This window comes from Orcinus orca, chromosome 8 (genome assembly GCF_937001465.1).
Source record: "Orcinus orca chromosome 8, mOrcOrc1.1, whole genome shotgun sequence".
NCBI lineage: Eukaryota > Metazoa > Chordata > Mammalia > Artiodactyla > Delphinidae > Orcinus > Orcinus orca.
This window is the reverse complement of record NC_064566.1, coordinates 94,283,198-94,297,267: the sequence shown is the minus strand read 5'-3', so window position 1 is coordinate 94,297,267 and position 14,070 is coordinate 94,283,198. Positions and strand designations below refer to the sequence as shown.

At 56.7% G+C, this 14,070-nt stretch overlaps 1 protein-coding gene across 1 annotated transcript in view; it reads left to right on the top strand.

Moving 5' to 3' along the window:
* Positions 1–14,070, top strand: part of DSCAML1 (DS cell adhesion molecule like 1) — a 342,760-nt gene that overhangs the window by 245,320 nt on the left and 83,370 nt on the right. Inside the window, exons 5-8 of the mRNA XM_004273352.4 lie at positions 1,897–2,175; positions 5,659–5,934; positions 8,199–8,495; positions 10,426–10,698. Of these exons, the coding sequence (XP_004273400.3) occupies positions 1,897–2,175; positions 5,659–5,934; positions 8,199–8,495; positions 10,426–10,698 (1,125 nt within the window). The remainder of the gene's footprint in view (positions 1–1,896; positions 2,176–5,658; positions 5,935–8,198; positions 8,496–10,425; positions 10,699–14,070) is intronic.

Genomic DNA, 14,070 nt, shown 5'->3' with positions numbered 1-14,070 from the left:
ACCTCCACGTGCAGACGAGGAAACTCAGTCTCTGGGAGATCATAAGACTCACCCAAGGTCACACGGCTTATCAGTGACCCAGGCTGACTGGTGCCTGGGTCTCCTGATTCCCAGTCTCAGGCTCCCTGTGAGAAGCCATGGACAATAGGGAAGGAGGAGAGAATCTTCTGGAAAGATCTTTCCCCAGGGAGGAGCATTCCTAGCTCAGCCTGTCTCCAAAGGGGGGGGGGGGCGGGTGAGCTGAGGACAGAGGAAGTTTCCCATTTAGTCAAGAAGGGGCCGAGAGGGGCATCAGTGCTCTCACGGTTCACTCTGGAGCAGAATCCGGGGTTAGACCCCATTTACTGAACAAGGGTGGCAGAGACCTGGTTTCGGATCTTGGCTCTGCAGTGTGATCTGAGCAGGTCACTGCACCTCTCTGGTCTCCAGGCCCTCATCTGTGTGTGCCTTCCGAGTCCCTAAGCCAGCTCTACTATTCCATGAGCCTGTAAAGTTCTGCCCTGTGGAAAAGGCAGACCACCAGCCCGCCCCATGCCCACGTGCCCCCGTTCACCCTCCCTCAGACGTTTATGGTTCAGTAGCCCTGCTCTGTGCCAGGCACGTGGAGATGCCGTAGGGGATCAGCGCTGCCTCAAGGAGCTCTCGGCCTTCCAGGGGAGCCAGATACATGGCCTGGTGCTAAGTGCTGTTGGCAAGGGCCTGGGGGGGAGTAGCGACAGTGGTCGCCCCTGGGAGGGAAGCGGGGTGGCTGGGTGCAGGGGTGAGGGGGACTCCCTTTGCACTGTATGCTCTCCTCTACTTTCTGAAGTTTTGTCATGTGCATATTTGCACTTTTCATTCTTTTTCTTTAAAAGAAAAGGCTGCTTGAAAATAAAATGAAAGCAAAGGAAAACTATGGGAATCCAGTGAAAGTGGCCTGAGGGAGGCGTCCAGAGGAGGTGACGTTGAAGCTGGTTTTGAAAGATTAGTAGGAGTTGGCCAAGCAGAGTGGGCTGGCGGACAGCATGCCCTGAGTGGGGAACTGGTGAGATCAGAAAAGGGTCGGGGTGGGGGGGGAGGCAGGCCAGGCCAGGGACCTGGTTGGCGTGAGATCACAGATCCCAGAAGGCCTAATTCAGGATAAGAAGTGTGGATTGTAATATGTAGGTAGAGGGAGCCTATGGGAGTTTTACATCAGGGGAAGGTCCCCGGTGGGCAGAAAACCCAGAGAGGCCTTTTAGGGTGAGAACTAGACTGAGGTAGCAGCCAGCACGCCGCTCACATAACACGGGCATCACACACAGAATCCCACCAGTGAGGGCCTAGGCCTCCTGCAATGTAGGGCGCAGGCCCACAGTCGCTGCTTTCTCTAGGTTTGGGAATGCAAAAAACAGAAGCATCGTTGGGGTAGCCAGTGTGCTTTGTGGAAGGCTTAACTTCCGAACCCTTCTGGGCCCTGGTGGAAAGGCACTGCCCCCTCTGAGCCTTCCCAGATTGCAGGTGGGAAGAGACAGGAGGGAACAGGGATGCCCATCCTTGACGGGCCCAGACTGAGACTGACCAGAATTACAAACCCAAGATGTCATGATCCTCATGTCACAGGGACTGTTTGTATGAAAGTCCCTCCCTCCCTGTGTCTCTTGCTGTTTCCCTTTTTCCCTCTGTCTGTCATTCTAGCCTAGTCTGCCCACCATATCCTTTCCTCCCCCAGCCCCTGCTCCCAGCCGTGCTTCTCAGGGCCTCCGTCTGGCCCGAGTAGGAGCGTTTGGGCCAGAGTCTGGGGCACAGGGAGACACAGAGAGCCTCGCACACTGGGTATCATTCACTCCGGGCACCAGTGGGCAGCAAGTTCTGGGGGCCTGCCTTCCTGCTCCCACCCAGGGCTGGCCAGGACCTCTCGTGTTCTCTGCCTTCCAGACCCGGCCGAGTCGATCCCCACCATCCTGGACGGCTTCCACTCCCAGGAAGTGTGGGCCGGCCTCAACATGGAGCTGCCCTGCACCGCCTCCGGCTACCCCATCCCTGCCATCCGCTGGCTCAAGGATGGCCGACCCCTTCCAGCTGATAGCCGCTGGACCAAGCACATCACGGGGCTGACCATCAGTGACCTGCGGACCGAGGACAGCGGCACCTACATTTGTGAGGTCACCAACACCTTCGGCTCAGCAGAGGCCACAGGCACCCTCACAGTCATCGGTGAGCGGGGAAGCCCCTCTTCCAGCTTCAGTAACCTTTGAGAGCACCGTGTGTGGTGGGGAGGGGCGTGGGGGCAGCCGCCCCTGCCTCTGGCCGGCCCCAGGGGATGATTCCCTGGTTGGGGAAGGCAGGTTGGTGTCCTGGGGAAAGCACTGGGTTTGAAATCAGAAGACCTGCCTTTTGGTTCTGATATCACCAGATCGTAACTGACTTGGGGAAAATCATATAACCCTGGGCATCATCTCTGTGCCCTTTTCTGTCAAAGGGGATAATAACCCTGGCCCTCCGACCTCCCAGAGGTCACGAGGGTCAAAAGCGACAATGACGGTGATGTGATAAGCCCACAGGGCTTCTCAGCTTCTTGGGAGGAGGCAGAGTCTATACTAAAGGAAACAATGCTGATGTGAATCCATCAGAGGACATATGAACCCACCAGAGGCGACATTCAGAATATTTAGTGATAATTAATAGAAGTACCGATTGATCAGCGCACACGCTGGAGGTAAACACCCAAGGCAGCCTTTCCAGGACCTGCCAGTTGGGCATTAACTCTGGTCCTTCCTGTTCCTCCCCATCCCAGAGCCCCAGGGTCCAGGGAGCACGTGTGGAGAGCAGGAGGTCTTCGCAGACCCCTGCTGCTGCTGAGCTGCCGGAAGGGCAGAGAGGTCGAGGCAGAGGGGCTGAAGCTAGGGAAAGAACCCTGGAGGGGGACTTATGAGACCCAGGGGCATCCTCTGCCCCCCGGCCCGCCATCCCTCCCTCGAGTTCCCTGCTCTCGGGGCTGCAGGAAAGGTGTTGGCAGCAGCGGGGCTGACATTTAGAGATCTGGAGACCCAGGATTGTGGGATCTCACCCCTGTGGGGCAGCAGTAGCCTGAGTCCTTGAACTTTGCACCCGAGGGCATTGTGAGGGATTTGGCCTGGGCAGCAGAAAGAGGCCATCCAGAGGGGATCCCATCCCCACCCTGCAGAAAGGGGCGCTCTGCCGTTAAGATTGACCAAAGATGCTCTCCGCCCAGCTCACCACCTATCTCATGAGCACAGAGCTGCAGGTCTGCGGACCCTCAGGTGGACCAGAGAACCACACAGAGCCCACCCCCTCCTGGCCTTCTGCTGTCCTGTCGCCCTCAGCCCAGATATGGGTCCAGTGTCCTCCCCATAGTCAAGGGGGTCTTGGCAGTTGGAGCACATTTATCTGCAGTGTGGGGAAGAGACCCCCCCTCTGCGAATCCACTGTGAAGCTGGAAGAGCAGGAACAGCCCCAAGAAATGCTCTGGGAGCAACAGTTCATAATACAAATGCTTAGGTTACAATGCTGAAGGCTTGGGGGGAAGGGGCGGTCCGCTTATATAGACAAACCCCGGACCGCAGAGGAGGCAGGTAGAAGGACCAGGATTAGTACCCTCTTGACCTAAGCACTGTCCAAAATTGTTTGGTCTAGAATTACCTTCAACCCCCCCTCCTGCTATACACACACACACACACACACACACACACTCAAACTCACATTCATACACACACACTGTCTCAGGGAACAGGTCAGGAGGGCCACGTACCCCCAAATCCTTGGAAAAGTAGCAAACCTAACTCTGAGTAATTTGGTGTTCAGAGCTCCTGCCTCAGGACAGACAGGCAGGCAGGTACTTACACACACACACACACACATACACACACACACACACAGACACACACACACACACACAGGCAGATGTGTTGAAAGTTCACATGCCCACCTCCCCATACACATGTACACACATATATGCTGCCCATATACACTCACAGATACACACATTCCTCCACGTAACACACTGTCATCCTAGAGCACGCTCACAGACACACAGTAAGTAACTGCCTACAGCTGTGTGCACGCACTGCCTGCCCCTGCCCCCGAGTGGAAGGGTACACCTCATTCTCCTCTGAGACAGCTCCCCACCCTCTGCCACACTGGGCTTGGCTGGACAACCAGGTCCAAAGGGAAGTGACTTGGCTTTTCTCTGTCTTCCATCCTTGTGATAGCTCCTCTCTGCCAGGTTCATGGAGAGGAAAGCAATGCTTTCCATACTCCACATCATTCTGCCCCCAAGCCTCCCACGCATCCTAGCCCGTGCAGGGGCGGTGAGGAGAGAGCGGCTGGCTGGCTGGCAGGGCCCTGAGAGCCCTGGCTGGTGACTGGGACAAGCAGGATGCCACCTGCGTCATGTTGCACTGACATTTCCTGGACAGCAGGCAGAGGCTCTGGCAGTGAGTAGGGAGAGCACAGTGTGAGCAGACTCGTGTGTGCTTTGACTGTGCCCCCCCAGACGGGCCTGCCGTGCCCCCATCTCCTGCAAGCTCCCTCGTTGGGGGTCCAAGGCTCCTGTACAGAACCCCAAGCCCATGGAGATGAAGGGAGAGAGGGCAGCTTGGGGGTGGTAACCAGCCAGCCAGCCAGTGAAGTGATCAACATGACTCAGACAGCAGTAGTGATATAAAGATGAGGGACACCGCCCTGCTTTCAAGTGGCTCAGAGTCCAGAGGGAGAGACAGAAACACAAAGAGGTGATTAGAAGACCATGACCTTAGTCTTGTGTTAGTTACACACAGGGAGCCCCAGAAGAGAGATCTTTAACCCAGCCTGGGAAGGGAGTGGTGTCCAGGAAGGCTTCCTGGAAGAGATGACACCTGAGTTCAATGTGAAGGATGAGTAGGAAGTAGGTAGAGGGGGCAAAGGGTGCTCTAGGTGAGACTCTGGGTGTGCAGGAAGCACAGGCAGGCTGCTGGTCTAGACACCGCATTGCTGAGAAGGGTGCCAGGTCCCCAAGGGCCTTGATGGCCTTGAATGCCACGCTGAGTTTTTGGGCGCCGTGGAAGTTCTGAACAGGGCGGTGGCTGGCTGCAGCATGGAGAACTGATGGCGGGACACAGGGAAAAGGGGGGCAGGGAGAAGAGAGTACTGCATGGGTCCAGGCCAGGAGCTGCAGGCCTGCAGCAGGACAGGGGTGGTGAGGATGAAGGGCAGGGGATTAACTGATGCATATAAAGGAAGTCAGGCCAGCAGAAGGTAGCAAGTGGTTATCTGTATAAGTACAGGAGACAGGTGGCTCGGCCGTGGGTGCCTCCCTGGTTTCTAGGGTGGGTGACAGCGAGGACAGTGAACCAGACGAGCTCCCATCGTCCTCCTGAGCCAAAGGGAGCTTCCCAGCCCCACCCAGCCAAAGGGCCCACATCAGGAAAGCACAGGCCATCAGAACAACAGACGTAAAGACATCTCCTGGCCTGACCCTGCCATTTAACAGATGAGTAAACTGAGTGCTAGAGAAAGGAATTCGCTCGTCCTGGTCCCCCCTGCTACAAGGAGTCTTGGAGACAGAATCAGGGCCTCCTGACTCCTGGGGACTTTTGTGACCACAGCCCACTCCTGGCCACACTCCACTCACAGTGAGTCCTTTTTCTTTTCTTTTCCTCCCTGTTTTCCCTCGCCTCTCCCCTGCCTGGTCCGGCACAGACCCTCTTCATGTGACCCTGACACCAAAGAAGCTGAAGACCGGCATTGGCAGCACGGTCATCCTCTCCTGCGCCCTCACGGGCTCCCCGGAGTTCACCATTCGCTGGTACCGCAACACCGAGCTGCTGCTGCCCAACGAGGCCATCTCCATCCGCGGGCTCAGCAACGAGACCCTGCTCATCACCTCGGCCCAGAAGAGCCACTCCGGGGCCTACCAGTGCTTCGCCACCCGCAAAGCCCAGACCGCCCAGGACTTCGCCATCATTGTGCTCGAGGGTGAGCTGGGGCCGCCGGAGCAGACGGGCGGGTTCAGGGCTCCTACAGCCCGGCCAGAGGCAGGAGGCATTCGTTCAGCACTCACAGCCCTCCAGGCAGATGCACTGTCTTATTTAATCCTCCCAAGGGCCCTGTGTGCAGATACTTTTTTTTTTATTTTATAATAACCATTTGGCCGCTGAGGAAACCGAGGCTTCGGTCACTTGCCCAAGGTCACACGGCCCTGCTAAGGAAGAGGGCTGGGGTGTGAACTCAGGCCTCTTAACCGCCATACTCTGTTGACTCTGCCCTTCAAAATTACTAGAACTACTAGAAGGGCCTTCAGTAGTGTCTGAAAGACTCTCGGTCTCCCAGAGGCTCTGGAAGGGGGCTGGGAACCTCTGGATTTTTGAATCCTCTCCCTGCCTGAGGTCTCTTCACAGCAGGCCCTGTTTCTTACCATGGACCTGGCTTTCTACCTGCTTCTCTCTCCTCTTAAAGCTACTACCCCCCCAAGGTTCCGCACCCAGCACCTCTGTGTATGGTGGTTCGGGTCGTTCACTACACGAGGTGCTCAACTAAGAGGGTGAGGATTGGAATGCAGCTTGCCCTCCACTTACCAAGCCACGCACGCACACTGGGCTGTGACCACGCAGAGGAGGCACCTTTTTCTCATTTGCACAAAGATGCAGCGGGGGTTAGCAGAGGCCCTATCCTTACCAACAAATTCAGTGGTTCCCCAGCTCCTTTGTTGCTCCCATAATCCTGTTCCTTCCAAGGATTTTTCACTGTGATAACGAAAACACCAAACCTAGGCAAACCCCACAGGTATCTGTCTCACTGTTACAGCCCAGGGGTCCTCGTCCCTTGGCAAGTGGGGCATGAGATCTGGGCATCCATCGAAACTAAGCCCTCACCCTTCACCCGGTGCCCAGCAAACTGCCTTCCTCAGCCCCTGCCTCCTCTTGTCCTGCCCCATCCCTGGTCTCTCTTCCCAATGAGGAAACACATCAGCTGGGCACAGCCTAGTGTGAAAGGGGTGCCTTTGGTCTCAGGGGACCTCCTGTCTGAACTGCTCCCCACCCAGGAGCAGACTACTCCCACCCAGTGCATTTTCTCTCTGAGGGTACCCCTGTGCCGTTGGTGGATCTCACAGGGCAGCTGGTGCCCACCAGTTCAGAGCTGGGATGTGGAGAATGAGGCTGGTGAGAGGGGCAATGAGCTGGAAGGGAGGGGCAGCCAGAGAGGGAGGGCTGGGGAGAGAGGCAGAGGAGAGGCCAAAGGCAGAGGCCACGCCAGGCAGTACCAGGCTCCACCAGGCACCAGGCTCTCCCCAGGTTGGAGATAAGGGTCTCCCTCAGAAATGGGGCCAGGGGCTGGCAGCCTGAGTTAACGTCAGCATTTTGGTGTGACATGTGGGTGGGATGTGGAGTGCCATGTTACATTTGCCTCGCTTTTTTTTTGTATGTTTGTTTTGGTGTTTGACTTTTTCAAGGATTTAGCGCCTATTTTAATCCTTTACAGCAATCCTGTGTGGAAGCATGGCCAGGGTTAATGATTACATCCCCCATGATCCATGGAGGAAGTGGGGCCCCGGGGGGTTACTTATGCTGTCCAAGGTTATTCCATTAACCAAGACTTAAGCCCCAAAACAGACCCCACCACCACCACTGGCCCCGGGCAGCTCACATGTTAAGACTCAAGCTTCAGGCTTTTGCTAACAGAGTTACAGCACCAGCACCCCTCCCACTCGAATCAGAGCTGGAATTGGACCGTTCAGGTCCTGGTTCCACACATAGCTAACCTCTGAGCCGCTATGGCTTTATTTAAAAAGGGAGGAGAAAGAGGCAGAAAAGGAAAAGTTGAGAGGAGCTAACATTTATTAAGCACTTGCAAAGTGCTGTGTAAGCATCTTTAATGCATTAATTCATTTACTCCTCACATCATCAGTACCAGGAGGATATATATCCAGGAGGATATAATCATTATCCCCGTTATCTCCATCCTCCACAGAGGGGAGATGGAAAGACTCAGAGAGGTTAAGTAACTTGCCCAAAGACACAGAACTAACAGGTAGTTGAGGGAGGATTCAAATCCAGGAGTCTTCATTCACGTGCACTAAACAGGGTTTTGCGGATGGTACATGAATCTTGGAAGTACGCGGAAGTGCTTTACCATCGTTATGTCCTCTGCGTTGCCTCCTCCCCATGACGAGGTGGGGTGGCCTGGGGGGATGGTCTCTCTGTGACTCGGTGACCCTTAAGGGGGCTCCTCGCTCCCTGCAGACGGCACGCCCCGCATCGTCTCGTCCTTCAGCGAGAAGGTGGTCAACCCCGGGGAGCAGTTCTCACTGATGTGCGCAGCCAAGGGCGCCCCGCCCCCTACCGTCACCTGGGCCCTGGACGACGAGCCCATCGTGCGGGACGGAAGCCACCGCACCAGCCAGTACACCATGTCCGACGGCACCACCATCAGCCACATGAATGTCACGGGGCCCCAGATCCGCGACGGGGGCGTGTACCGGTGCACGGCGCGGAACTCGGTGGGCAGTGCTGAATATCAGGCGCGAATAAACGTAAGAGGTGCCTGTCTACATTTAAATATCAGAATAGGCTTTTGAGTTCCTTTGCCATCTCTGTGCTTACCATTCTTCTTGTGGTGATTAGTACTTATTATTAATCGTCATTTTGATTTTAGTAGAGGTCTCTCTCCTCTCTCTCCCCGTTTCCCTGCCCTCCACAAGTCCCATCATCCATTCGTGTGTGTGTGTGTGTGTGTGTGTGTGTGTGTGTGTGTGTGTGTCTGGTACCGTTCTCCCCCTTTGCATTCCCATTCCCCATACCCCTTCACCCCTCCCACAATCCTGCCCCCCACCCCGTTCCTCCCCATCAATCTCTCTGGCCCCAGGTACACTAAGCGCTCCACTGGCGCCTACAGTCCCACCAGGGCCTTGCAAGGCCAGGGACAAGGAAGGGGAAGTGGGGCCAGGCTTGCCCTTTGATAGGGGTGTCCACCGAAGCTGTATCCCGCTCCCACAATACTCCAGGAGGTGTAAGCAGCCAGGAGCCAGGGCACCAGCATCTCTCAGTCCACCCTCCCCTGGCTACCCTCCAAGACCCCAGCCATCAAGAATAGGGGAGTCAGGCTGGGTGAGGGTGCCCCAAGGCAAGCACCTTCAAGAGAGGAGGAAGGAGTCCTCAAGGTGACCGTCCCCGTGCCTCAGGTCTCCAGGTTGCTGTGGTGAGAGCAGAGGATCCTCTGAAGCTCTTTGCAGCCCTGTGGTGTCAGATTGGTCCTCATCTGACCCAACCAGTGAGCCCTGACACGAGAGCAGAAGAGGCACAGGGGAGTGGGAGAGAAGGGGCGCTGGACTAGGGGCGCTGGTGGCTGTCATAGGCACGGGGAAGGGGAGTGGGGTGTTCATGCTAAATTCACCTGTGCCAGGTGTCCGACCCCCCATGAGAAATGTGGCCTCCCTTTGGCCACCCTCCCACCCTCTCTGAACTGGAAGGGGACAGAGCTGCAGGGTCGTGGGAGATGCCCTGGTCCTGCCCCTCACCTACTGGGGGGGGAGCTGGAAGCCCAGAGTTTCATGTACCCATTCCAGCACTAACCCTGCATGGTGGCCTCTGAGCCTCCTTTGCAATTCCCACGTGGCCATCCGCCTACCTGACCCAGGTGACGACACTCCCTCCCCTCCGCCAGTGTGATCAGAGCCCCTCTTTATAGCCCCTTCTCAGGGGCCCACAAAACACATTTACCTGTTGAAAGAAAATCATCCATGAAGACCTTCCTATCGTCCTTTAAATAGTTAATGTATGTGCGATCCTTTTTGGTACAAGACCATTATGAGCAAATCAAATGAAAATAACAAAATCTCTACTTTTCCACTTTAACCCCCGAATCTTAATCTCCTCATGAATGAGGACTCGCCCTCCCAAATCCCAGTAACTTCTCGGTGAGGCTTTAGTTCGCTCATCTAGCCTCTCCCGTTCGGGGACGGAGTCTCGCCCTGGGCATGAATGAAACATGTCTGTTTGCAACTAATTGAAGATAGTAACAGTGAGTCCGGGAGAGACCACGGGTGCCCCCAGTTCCAACCTCTGCCTTTAGTCTTGTTTTTGTTTTTGTGGGTTTTTTTTTTTTTTTTTGGTACGCGGGCCTCTCACTGCCGTGGCCTCTCCCATTGTGGAGCACAGGCTCCGGACGCGCAGGCTCAGCGGCCATGGCTCACAGGCCCAGCCGCTCTGCGACATGTGGGATCCTCCCGGACCGGGGCACGAACCCGTGTCCCCTGCATTGGCAGGCGGACCCTCAACCACTGCGCCACCAGGGGAGCTCTCTGCCTTTAGTCTTATAAAAAAGGCCTCCCTCTCCCCCTGCCAAATTTCCATCCCCTAAGAGTTTCCAAGTCCAAGCAACTGAGAAGAGCATCGCGGGGCAGCGCCCGGCCGTCCCTGGCTAACCGTGCCATCGCCCCTCCCCTCCCCCTCCCTCCCAACTCCTGCCCAGGCCCCCCCAGCATCCGGGCGATGAGGAACATCACAGCTGTCGCCGGGCGGGACACCCTTATCAACTGCAGGGTCATCGGCTACCCCTACTACTCCATCAAGTGGTATAAGGATGCCCTCCTGCTGCCCGACAACCACCGCCAGGTGGTGTTCGAGAACGGGACCCTCAAACTGACCGATGTGCAGAAGGGCATGGACGAAGGGGAGTACCTGTGCAGCGTCCTCATCCAGCCGCAGCTCTCCATCAGCCAGAGCGTCCACGTGGCCGTCAAAGGTAGGCCTCCCCCAACTTCCAGCCTGAACCGGAGCCCTCTGGTCACCCAGGATTCTGGGCCACTCTTCAGCCAGCCACTCAGGCAGCGGCAGGCAGTCCTGAGGGAGTGGAAAGCCACGGAAGAGAGGGCTCCGGCCTGGAGTTTGGACAAAAGGGGGCAGGGTGGAAGATTGCTGGGGGCTGGGAGGGGGGAGATTGCAGGGGGTACGTAAGAAGGCCACGGGTACCTCTACATTCCAGTTCCTTCTGTGGGCTGCAAGTCACGGCAGCACTGGCCCCAGGGGCATGAGGGGTCAGTGGCACCTGGGCAAGAGGCCCAGGTCAGAGGGGACAGGCTATATTGTTCCCCTGATGTTAGCATGGAACCACCCAGAACTCAGCAGGGCCCCTGAGAGACCAACAGGTAAAAGAGGGGCAGGAGTCGCAGAGCAGAAACAGCGAGAAGCTGGGTGGAGGGTGCATGTGCTGGGTGCCCTGACTCCCTTCCAGGGCTCAGACTGGCCGGCCGAGGCTGCTTTTATGGGATGGGCAAGGACCTTCCACCTGCTGACGCAGCTGGAGGCCTGGAGAGCACCGCCTGGTGCCTAAACTTCTCCCCCCTCCCAGGCCCGCCACACTTACCTGGGTGAGGTCTGTGTTTTGTGCGGGGGCACCTAACACAGTGCCTGGTTCATGGCAGCCGTTCAGTAAATGTCTGTGGATTAAACAAATGAACGCATATAAATGAGCAAATAAATGAATTCGTGACTAGACGACAGCTGTCCCCTGGGTTTAGGGGCTGTGCGGGGGTGTGAAGCTCCCTCCCAAACACATTCTTTGGAACTGACAGGCCTGGAGATTGTCTGGACGGTGGGTGAGGGCAGGGTGGCCTGGTCACCTAGGAGGCAGGATGGAGAGGTGGCACCTGCCAGGCCTGGCTAAGGAGAGGTCAGAAAAATCCAGGCAGCTGGGGTGGAAAGTCACTGGGTCAGTGGTGGCCGTGCTGGGTAAGGGGCTTATGTCCCTTTCTGAAGAGCCAGGGCAGGCTCACGCATATCCCCAAGGGACCACATGAACCCGGAGAGGGGGCCAGCCTGTGCCCTAGGGCCCATGGGAAGGAAGAGAAAGCAGGGGGGTCTGGGCCGGCAAAGGGGCCCTGGCACAGGGGGAAGGCCCCAGGGGGCCCCAGACTCCTGAAGCAAGATGGAGTGGAGGCCTTGTGGACAGGAAGAGGGGAGTCTGGGGGAAGGAAAGGTTTGGGGAGACAGATGCTGCCTCCGTTTTGGGCCCCTTCACGTGTGTGGTGAAGATGGGACCTCCCGGGGCAGATGTCAGGAGAACAGCTGGAGAAACGGAAGGTAGCAGCAAACGTGCAATCAGTGCTTCACCCCTCTGCTCCTGTCACCGGGGCTCACCCTCATCGGCACACTGGGGCCGTGTCCCATGCGCCCTTGTGCGTCCACCACCTGTCACAGTGCCAGACAGTGTTTGTTTCTTGAGCTGAAACTGAGACATTAGTCTGGGTTGGAGTGACTTTCTGGGAAGCCTGGCTCTGAGCCTGAGAACTGGGGGACGGGCTGTCTCTGTGGCCCATCTCCAGCCTGGGGAGGAGAGAGGAGACCCTAACAGCATCTGCCTCACTGGCCCCCCCTCCACTGCTGCACCCCAGCCAGGCTGAGGGGCATCTTGGCCCCCCCTTTCAGGCTAAAACCTTTGCCCAGCCCAGGGGCCTTGTGCTGGCAGGAACCTCACAGCCCCCAGGCCCCATCCCCAGCCTGCCTTCCGTTCCCAGCATCTCGGGGCGACCTGCCTATATCCATTTCTGTCACAAGCCGTGGACCGAGAGTTTACAGTGTAAACATCACATATTAAAACATCTAACCTTTGCTCTACTCCCTTCACCCGCCTGCACCAGCGAGCATTTGGCCGGGTTTGTTGGCTTAAAAAAATAAATAAATACCAAGGCTCCAGCGAGCCTCCGAGTATGCGGAACATCCTGAAAGCTGCTTCTGCTCATCAATTATTCAGCCCCATTCAGGGAGCGATCAGTCCTAATGAATTGAATCTGATGCATTCCGTCTCAGCGACTCGCTGGGCCTGTTGTGATTGTGCTGAGCGACCATGTCTCCCAGCCCTGGGAGAGGGAAAGGGGCATGTGCGCGCGCGTGCGTGTGCGTGCGTGTGTGTGTGTGTGTGTGTGTGTGTGTGTGTGTGTGTGTGTGTGTGTGTGATCACAGAGGGCAGAGCCCCTGCACTGGGCACATGTGGCTCCCGGCACACAGCACAAGCTTGGAGTTCAAAAGCAGGGGCATATGTGTGTGTATAGTACATAGGCGTGTGTGCACACATGGCCCCTTGCCTACCCACAGGGTCTGCAAATCCAGCCCCAGAAGGGCTATAGTCACTTGTTTTCTCTCCAGACCGAGAAGCAGCATTTGTATGAGGGCTCTGGGACCCTGTGCCCCTGCCTGTCCGAAAGCTTAAACCCATCATCCCCGCTCTCTCCCAGTCTCCCTCTCCCCACTTCATTAGAATGCGCTTTTGCAGAAGAACCCATCAGAGCTGATTATGAACATGCTGCTTGATTAGCTGTTGTGCTGTTCTAAGAGCTACTCAAGGAGGAGGGTGGAGGAGGTGCCCCTGGGCATGGAAAGGGGCCCCGACTCTGGGGGAGAGAGGGACAGGGCCCAAGGGCAGCACTCTCCACCCCACTCCTGCTGCCTGGCTGGGACGTGCGTCCCACCCAGAGGATGAGAGCAGAGAGCTGGAGTGTAGGAAAGGGCGAGTGGGGGCAGGACAGGGCACTAGAAGGCTGAGATTTGTTGGAAGTCCTACCCCCCATCTCTCTGTGAGGCCAAGAGCCCGCAGGCAGGGCAGGGCATAAACCCAGGCTGCTCCATGAGCTGGAAAAACCACTGTTGACTCCATTCCTTCTGGGACTGCTTGTCTTCTGATGAATTTTTCAAACACTGAGCTGAGGAGAGCAGAACACACCAGACACACATGCACATGCATGCTCACACACGTGCAGAGACCTGTGTACATGAGTACACACGCATGGACGCACTGTACGCATTGTACGCACGTGCATGCAACAAATAGACACATGTTAGCCTGTCCACACTTGCACACACGCAGTTGCACATACACAAATGTTCCCTCTGTCTGTATCCTCCTGTGAAGCCACATTCCTGAGCCACAAGAGGTGGCTGCAGGTGCTACCATAGAAAATGTCACCTAAGCGAGCCTGTTGTGACCCAGCAAGGCAGGAGGGCCAAGGGGAGAGAGGGTGAGGATGCTTCGAGGGCTGCCTGGACACTGACTGGCAGGGGAGAGCCAGGCTGTGGGGAAGGCAAGTGCTTGTCTCTGGGCACCCAGAGAGATCCCTGGCGG